Source organism: Lytechinus pictus, chromosome 17 (assembly GCF_037042905.1).
Source record: "Lytechinus pictus isolate F3 Inbred chromosome 17, Lp3.0, whole genome shotgun sequence".
NCBI classification, from domain to species: domain Eukaryota; kingdom Metazoa; phylum Echinodermata; class Echinoidea; order Temnopleuroida; family Toxopneustidae; genus Lytechinus; species Lytechinus pictus.
Genome location: NC_087261.1, coordinates 6,041,575 through 6,050,918, shown reverse-complemented (window position 1 = coordinate 6,050,918; position 9,344 = coordinate 6,041,575). Strand labels below are relative to the sequence as shown.

At 35.9% G+C, this 9,344-nt stretch overlaps 1 protein-coding gene across 1 annotated transcript in view; it reads right to left on the bottom strand.

The window, feature by feature from the left end:
• Window positions 1–1,154: 1,154 nt before the first annotated feature.
• Window positions 1,155–9,344, bottom strand: part of LOC129280422 (rho-associated protein kinase 2-like) — a 45,128-nt gene continuing 36,938 nt past the window's right edge. The window contains exons 28-34 of the mRNA XM_064112171.1: window positions 9,062–9,224; window positions 8,228–8,384; window positions 7,507–7,651; window positions 5,527–5,662; window positions 4,616–4,681; window positions 3,696–3,843; window positions 1,155–2,803 (exon numbers count right to left, since the gene is read on the bottom strand). Coding sequence (XP_063968241.1) covers window positions 2,725–2,803; window positions 3,696–3,843; window positions 4,616–4,681; window positions 5,527–5,662; window positions 7,507–7,651; window positions 8,228–8,384; window positions 9,062–9,224 — 894 coding nt within the window. The 3' untranslated portion in view covers window positions 1,155–2,724. The remainder of the gene's footprint in view (window positions 2,804–3,695; window positions 3,844–4,615; window positions 4,682–5,526; window positions 5,663–7,506; window positions 7,652–8,227; window positions 8,385–9,061; window positions 9,225–9,344) is intronic.

The window sequence follows — 9,344 nt, the reverse complement described above, 5'->3', positions numbered from 1 at the left end:
ATCATGTCAGACAGGTACTTTAAAAAAGGAGGAATGTTTAGTTTTGTGCTTAAACTCATTTTCTCTCGTAAAATTCATTTTGTGCATCTTAGGTGAATTGGAGTACTACTGCTCACATGCAGTTAGAATATACAGATTATTTTTCCTTGAACTGTAAAAATGCAGAGATGGAATCGAACAATCTTTTGGCTACAGATCGAGGTTCTAATCTTTATGATCAAAATGTTTCCAATACGTTTAACCTTTAACCAACATAATTTTTATTTTAAAAAGATTTAGGTACATGTACATGATAATCCAAGAATTAAACCTTATCCATTAATTCCTGTTGATTTATCCATCCCTTTCATTAACCAATAATCACTAGCCCCACACCTTTATATCAGAGGCCAATTACACAAAGCACTCAATTGATCAAATAATTGATTTTCATGATTGATTGTGCATCATGATCAATGCATTCAATTTAATGATCAGTGTTATGATCAATCTAAAGGATTTGTGAAACTAGCTCCCTGATTTTTACAGAGTTGCATTGAATTCAAATCAATTAGAACTTTGTATAAATTGATCTTACAATGTAAATGTAGAAGTGAGAGAAGGGGGTTACGCTTGTGATCAATCTTTAAAGTTGCCACTGATTTGAACCAAGGCAGGCCTGAGCCTTATTAACCTACTTAATAAAACTACTTTTTACTCAAATTAATGATATAATTATAAAATAAAATAATACTCATTTCATTTGAGATGAATGAAAATCAACTAAATTTCTGTCCAATTCATGCAATAATGATAAGTCATTTCCACACACTAGGTGCAATATCCCATGCAATTGAATTTACACTCGGAAACAACGGTGCAGGGTATTATGCTAGAAATTTAATGAGAGAACTGCTTAACATAAATATTCTAAAATTAATAATATGATCAAAATTTTTCTGTGTAATTACAAAATAGACCCAAATTAGTTTTTTTTTGTGAACAGGATAAAATGTGTCTGTCATTTGGACATACATTGTAAATCAAAGAAACATCATTTTTCTAGAATAGTTGATGATTATTCATGAATACAATTTGGCCAGGAAGAGGAATATCAATGAATATTTTTTTATGGTACCATACATTAATTATTTCCTTACATGTATATTAAAGACGAGAGTAAATCCCTTTCCAAATGATAAAATGAAAATAATCAATTGTTATATATTGTTTCTCAGGGAGCAACATTTTGTACCCTTAACAAAAATTATGATCTGGCAAGTGAATAAAAAACAAAGAAACATGGCGGTTACAAACTGCGTCCAATGAAGCAGTTTACCCTGTATCATCATGATGTTGGGGATTTTTTCCTTTATAACGAGTTTAGACCTAACTTAAATAGAGGTACACTCCTTTTCTAAGATTTAAATTTATCTGTTCTCTCTCTTCAAATTGACAAGAACAATAAGTCATAATTTCAGGAAATCAAATCAGTGACTGCCTCGATGAGTAAAATCCCTTGAAAATTGAGATACAAGGTCTTGTCACTGAGGCAAACAAAAAAATTTGAATTCAAACTTCACTTCAGATGAATGTCGGGATATCTCTCTGTTAAACAGTTCTAGCATGAACACATCTGTGCAGGGAAGAAGCACAAGATTATTTTATGTATACATCAGATGATCTGGGGATTTAAGTATGATATTAATAATGGACACAAAAGATCCATGTATCATTACAAAAAAATAAAACTTGTTGGATCTACATTCAACATACAGTAGACCAAAGACACCTACCTAGTAACTCATAGTTACCAACTTGCCTACTGGAACAGAAATGTCCTAATTAAAGCCTGTGGGAATTACAGACTCTAGAAGTCAATGGGTTAACCAATTTGACAGTGTTCACTCAATAAGTGCCATAGGCCCTCTTTAATTTAGACTTCTGTCATTAATGACCATTTTCTAATATCCCACAAATGACTCCATCAACAGTGTTGACTGTATAATTCAAGGCACTAATGTTCAGTAGATAGTTCATCTATTTTTTCAGAAAATGCATGCAACATTGTCTATAGAGACAAGCAAATGTGAGTGAATGAGAGAGGGAGCATTTTTTAACCACATGCTCTGTACATTTGCAAGCTTTTATATGTAGATCTACATGTACAAGAGAAGTTTAGTTTCTCAAAGATTGCAAGCTTAACACACACACAGAAACTAGTGCATCTTGTTACCGTTGTGTGCAGCAACACAGAATGCTTTGGCAATGGTAACAGACCTTGACTTGACGGACGCCCTCGCTCAGCCAGTCGAAGGTGCGCTGAAAGAATAATGAAGAGTCCATTATGTCAATAACATGACAAGTCTCCCCGATGGGCATTCTCAAAGACACTAATGAACAATCATTGATAGAACTTAGACCTGGGATGCAGATCTCAGAGCAGAAATACGCAAACAGGAAGATTCTTCCACAGTCTGGTCTAACGAATACTGTCCTTTGAGCGATATCTTCAGTGGCAGATGCTGTACGGTGATACCCTTGACCACTCTGGTGTAACCAGAATCAACAAAATGAAAGGCAAGGTATCCCTTGGTGATATAGAGCTGCTTCTTCCTACACATCATCACTTGAAGCCCAGGCTCACTGGCATGCAAATCACTAGGTCACAGTTCATTTCCGGTTGCTCGCTTACAAAAAACATGCTGTCACATGGTGTAGTCATGTGACATGAGATGGGCGTGGCTACCTCCCTCTGTTCATGCTTGAAGACGAAGTGACGCGAGCCGGTTGACTGACGCGACGGTTCTGTACCACAACGTTCCTGATCAAAGTGATGCAAGCAAGAAGTAGAACAAGTAGAATTTAAGTGACAATTCTGGATATGTGCATGCATAAACAGAAATAATAGGTAAACAAAAAATATATGATAAAAACAGAGCATGTCAAAGCGAAAAAAAAGTTCAAGCTCAATTCAGATATGATGCCACAAGGCTCAGCAACATTTACCAGTGTTCAGACATTTGAGACACCATTAAAAAAAAACTTCAAGAGTACAAAAAAAAGTTTAGAATTGCATGGACCTGCATTCCTGTCAAAATTGAAAGTCCCAAAACAGGGGGGTAAAGGATAACAAAAAAAGAAGAAAATTAGGGACACTAACTTTTCTATACGACCCAATGGTACAAACTTTCACAACAAGGCAAAATTTAGATAGTGTCTTGCCCATCCATGACTACATAACATGAAGGCTTCCCCAAGTACATCCCTAATCAAGTTTGATTTTACAAGAAATTCTGGCAGGTAAACTTGAATGTCTGACTTCAAATGACCTTGACCCGACAATGTTACATGTACCTCTAATGACGGCATTACACGTACATGTAGGTCCCCTAAGTTCATCTACAAACCAAAGTTAGTTAATGAGTTAGTGAGGGTTGCGAAGTTAACTGTCATATGAGAACCTTGCAGGTAAACTTTGATATTTGACCTAGGGAGCTTTCCATGAAAGGACATGTCCGACAATTACCATAGTAACAGAGCTTCTCAGCCAATTCAAATCGAGGTAAGTTGTCAGATCTCACAGCTTGTTGGACAAAAATGTTGATGATACACTCCCCTGAAAATTATCTTTAACTTCACCATCTGACTTCCAATTCAAAGTACATAAAAATAGATACACCGATTTGCCAAATCACAGACACCATAGAGCTTACCTTGGAGAGGAGCCTATAGATGAAGTTCTTGGCAATGACACTCTTTTATCTTGGATCTGTTTCGCAAGTTTACTGATCCATCTTTGTTGTTCTTCTTTGGAGTTTGCCATGAGTAACATATGCTTGGCTGTCTCTGCGTCGATGTTAACTGCAAGGGAAGAGAAAAAAATTCAGATTAGAAACTAATCATGCCTTTCATGGATGCACAGAGGAGTCGAGACTATCAAAAAATCGGTTGAGGCCTTGTTTCATATAGAGAAACAACTATTCTAACTTCGCCATTATGTCAATTACCATGGTAACAGGGCTCAGCAGTCAATCACAATCAAGGTTTCAATGAAAGTTACAATAATGGCAAATTTACAATACTAGTAAGTTTTTATGAAATACATGTAGGCCAATGGTACTTCCAATAGTAATGATAAGACATTTTAGTCAGTGCCAACAACTTTCATGAAATACCCCCAGGTGTTGTTCATTCACTGTTAATAACGACCTGGTGCTTTCATTAAATGGTATCATTAAATTATCTTCTTTTTTTTCCTCTAGCTACATGGAAAAAAACATGTTCATTCTGTATTTACAAAAAAACAAAAACAAATGCTCATCATATATTTCAAAGTTTATTTTGACAAAACAACACATAACGATGTTAATTCCTGGGCACCGCTGCAGTATAGAGTAGCATACAACTGCAAAATCAAGTCTTAAACTAGCAAAATGGTTGTTGAAAAATTCCAATGCGCATGCTGGATAATCTAGTCTACGGACCATACATCATCAACTGACAAATGTTACTTATCATAAGTTATGAAGTTGGTAAAATTCCATAAGTTGCGCTTCTCTGCACCTCTCCCCCCTCTCGTACTATCTCCTTTCCCTAAAGCCTCGAGACGACATTAAAATGAGATGCCACTTACCTTTACATGGAGGGCAAAATTCTTCTTGCTTGTCATAATGTTCCTTGTGTACTTTTAAGCGACATACTGCAATACAATAAGAAAGCAATTAAACAAAGATTACAGATGAATAAATGACAGTATGCCAATATCAAAAGTAAAGATAGTGTAAATACAGACTGCAGTGTGTTCCTAAACAAGTCAAGTAAATATCAATGAATTTTGCAGTTTAGCAGTATAAGATCTGAGCAGCATTTTTTGGTAAAAAATAAAGAAAGCTGTTAACAAGCTGTTTCTTGGATTACATTCAATGTGATATGATTCATTCAAGTCCAGTCTAATAAAAAAAAAATCAACTAGGAAACACTGTATAAAACAAATAAAAGCCCCCCCCCCCTAAAAAAAATGGGAAGGGAAATTAATTAAGGACACATAACAAATGTATGTTTACATACATGTACAGCAGACACACAAAATGTGAATATTATAAAATAGGAAACTACAAACAACAAAGCAAATCATTACATCATAAGTACATGTACCAATCTTCTTTCGCATTTAAAGATTTCTCTACAGGAATTAGGAGACTGTTTTGGACAAAGAGGGTTGCCACCATTGCTATACTTCTAAAATACATCTTTTCTGCTTTAACAAAATATAAATGCAGATTTTGTTGAGGAAGTCACAGCTTTCATCCAATATAGACATAATTTTTTTTATTTTTTAAATCAAGTACTATGTACATCAATCTATATTTATAACAAATTGAAATGGGGCGGAAGGCTTATTGTTAGTTAACTCTTTCTGCCGTTTCTGTTAATTCTTTGTTCTCTGAATTGCTATATATTTCTTGCTTTTCATCTTCATTTGCAAAATAAATACTTCCCCCTCCCCCCATTCAAGCATAATAGCATTGGTTTGTAAGTACTTACATTTACATTCCAAAGAAGGTGGAGGCCTGACGAGATGACTGAGGGTTTTACCACAGCACTCGCACGTGGTAGGCATGTGGTAATGGACAACAGTAAACTTATGATTCTTGTGTACAATAGTGCCATCCTCATCTCCCTGTTGACAAAGTAAAAAAGACAATTTTTTTTTTTAATGGATTGTTTAACTCCATTCTGGATCAAAGAATATTTTTTGTTTCTTCTTGCAGCTAACCATAATTGCAAACCTTTAGATCAGACAGGAATCACCTGAGATTTTGAAGAAAATCGGTCAAGCTGTGATAATGATGACTATAGTCATAAGCATCCCGAGGTACACTTAAGCCAACACCGTAGTAATGTAGAAGAAAATATTCATTTGTTTTTACTACTTGCAAAACATGTACTGATGCTTATGAATTAAAATTGTTAGGGTTCCCTCTTGAAACATTATTGCACGCACCGGCAGTATGTAGAGCCAAACAGGTTTCTCATCCATTTAACCACGTGACTGGGTACCATTTTTTTAGTCTTGCTTGGACTGTGTGCACTCTGTGCAGGCCATGTATTATGTGCTCTTCCTATTGTCTGTTTTGTAGTGCTGCACCACGTTGAACGTAAATGGCACCCAATATAAAAATCTCAAGACAATGGACAACGACAGCGCTATTCCACAAAAATATTTGGGGCTTTTCCTGTGATTTATCGCGACTCGGAATTATAATTTCATTTCAAAATGAAGGTTATGGAAGTTTAGAAGGAAAAGATGGTGAAAAGGGAAAGCAGTAAGTTTGTCTAAATGAGAAATGAGGAAAAAAAAAGACAGATAGAAGTGGAAAGAGGAAGTGCCATTGTGGTACAAGAGAGAAAGGAGAGAAATACTGACTGAAATGACTACAAATGAAATGCCCTTCTGACCAGGGAAAAAACAGACAGGAGTTCAGGGAAATTTCAACCCCCAAATTTTTGGTCAATAGAGCCTTGGAAAATATGAATTAACTGCAATGTTAAAGCTTATCCAATGTTGCAGATTTAGGCGGAAGGCTGTGAAAAGTAGCCCCCGAAAATTATTATTAATTTTTTTCCCTGCTTCTGACACACATATACATGTACATGCACATTCTTCACACCATGGACCTATTACGAATGGACATTCAACGAATCCCCTCCTTTGGGCCTATGACCGTCACCGCTAATCCTTTTATAAACAGAGTGCTGGCAGCTGACGCCCATCAAGCCGGTCGTAAAACTCGCTCTCTCTGATGGACAGCGGAAATTAATTGTACGCTGCTCCTACCCATTGCAATGTTGTTCGTTCACATTATCAAAAGCAACGCACAGCAGCGAACGTTAGCGCTATGAAAATGATAGCAGAAACAAGAAAACAGGCGTGCATAAACATATTTTTTACGTACATCGCAAACAACCGCACATGAAATGCATCGACATCACCTTGCAGATCCGTATATCTACGGAAAAAAAGCAGTTGAAATTTGACGGAGAAATGTGCGGAAAAACTTTTAAAATGCATCTTTTTCGGACAGTATTGCTGTCGATGGTAGCGCTTACCTTCGGTCAGAAGTTGATTTTCATTTGGGCATAAAATTCCACAGGATTGAAGAAATTTAACGGGATTTTTTTTTATGGTCAGACGACAATCGCACATTATAGACAGCCTAAAATAATGAACTGAAAAACCGGATATGAATTGCGCATTGCATTCTAGGTAATGTAGGGACTTTCCCTATTGGCAATCGGGGCTAAAACATGACCGTCTTTGGTCGAAAGAGGGCCAGTGATCGATCGGTGACGATCAATGGCCGAAAGGAGCTTGTGTAAACAATCGCCCCGGGCGGTCGTCGTAAAAACCGCGTAAAGAGAAAGTTAAGGGTTAGACAGCGATTTTGACAGCTAGAAACAGGTGGTGGTCATAAAATGCTCTCGTTGAATGTCCATTCGTAATAGGTCCATGTTCACACATACCTCTGGATTTTCATTTGCTTCGTCAGGGACGACCCTCCTGTTCTCACCCTCCCCTGCATAGAGTAGTTGGAAGATTCTTGGGATGTCTCTCGCTTCGGCTCTGATGACATCACCCTGAGTCACAGCTCGCACATGGAAGAGTTTACTACGTAGTATAGGTAATGACAAAATGCAGACCATTTTCAACACTTGTATAGATCATAACGAAATGAAGAATCTTTCAACAGCAGTTTTCTATAAACTGAAGTGGTTACCCTGAGTAAATAAAACGTTATTATCATTATATTTTATTAAACACTGTCCAAGAATGGTATTTTAATTGTGCACAAAAGTCAACAGGAATCTGATGAATAAAACAATTTAAAAAAATCACAAAGTTTAAACTGCTCCCCTTTTCAGATTGAATATATTCATAACATATAATCTGACATTCAAATGGGAATTTACTCTTTTGCTAGCATCAGATAAAGTTCATTTTTGCTAATATATTGCTTAAAATTCATATGGAAACTAACATTCTGGCTAGCACCAGACAAGATTTCTTTTCCTATTATAATATCCTCTGAAGTTCACATGGAAACTTGGTCTATTGCTAGCATCAGAAAAGGTTTCTTTTACTACAATATCTTCTGAAGTTCAAATGGAAACTTCCTCAAATGCATCAGCATCAGATAAGGTTTATTTTACTAATATATCTTCTGAAGTTCAAATGGAAACTTACTCTATTGCTAGCACCAGATAAGGCTTCTTTTTCTCCTTCTGTTCCTCCGAATCGTAGAAAAGGATCTTCTTCGAACTCACTTCAACAAAATGTTTCTTCCAACCATGGCGGCGAAGGTTCTTACCGGGCAAAGATAACCAACCCTCTAGTCTACCACCTTAAAATACAAAGATAATAAAATCTCCAAAATCATTCATATAATAGAAAATTTATATTGTACATTGTACATTAAAGTCTGTATAAAGCCTTAGTCACAGTTCAATAATGTGAATTATATTGGAGTGTTAGCTAACATTTCAATCTGCTAAACTGAAGTGACCATTAATTTTTTCATTTGTATTTTTATTATTATTATTCTTTTTTTTTGCGTGGGGGGGGGAGGGGAGATATATTTTGTGAAAATGTACATTTATTTTGGAAAATATTTAATAATCGCTCGAAGTAATACTCAATTACCCTTTTAAAAAAAGCCAAAGTTAAAAAGTTTATATCCTGAAATTCCCAGCCCATTCCATGCATGAAAAAAAAAATGATTTCACACCAAAAAACTCAAAAATACAGTTGTTTTCATTTTGGTCGGGATACCAAAAAAATAATTTTTAATGTGAAATTGCAATTACATCCCTATATCAGAAACATCATAAATGATTTGTATTATGTATAAGAAAAATGGATGTATCTACCTATTAATAAATTGTAATATGTAATAATATTACATTCCCTAAATATTGCACATCATCACAACATAATGATTTTATAACCAAATTAGAAGTAAATTATAATCTAATCTATGCAAGAATGTTGTATTCATTAGAGCCGCATTGTTCAACATACCCTGGCCATTCTCCGCCTCACCAGCACTGTTGATACTCCCAATATCAGAAGCCTGTAAAGCTGTAAGGTTTTTAATCTGCTGCTGGAGTTGTTCAAGCTCACTATCTCGGCTGTCCAAATCAAGCTGGAGCTCATAATGCTTGGCATACTCATCTTGGTATTGCTGAAAGAAGAGGAAACATGAATTAATTTGCGTGTGTATGTATAGTACATAGTGGTAGTAAAATACGAGCTGTGATTGGCTAGATTGGTACCACGTGACCTCCATTCAAAAAGTTGTATT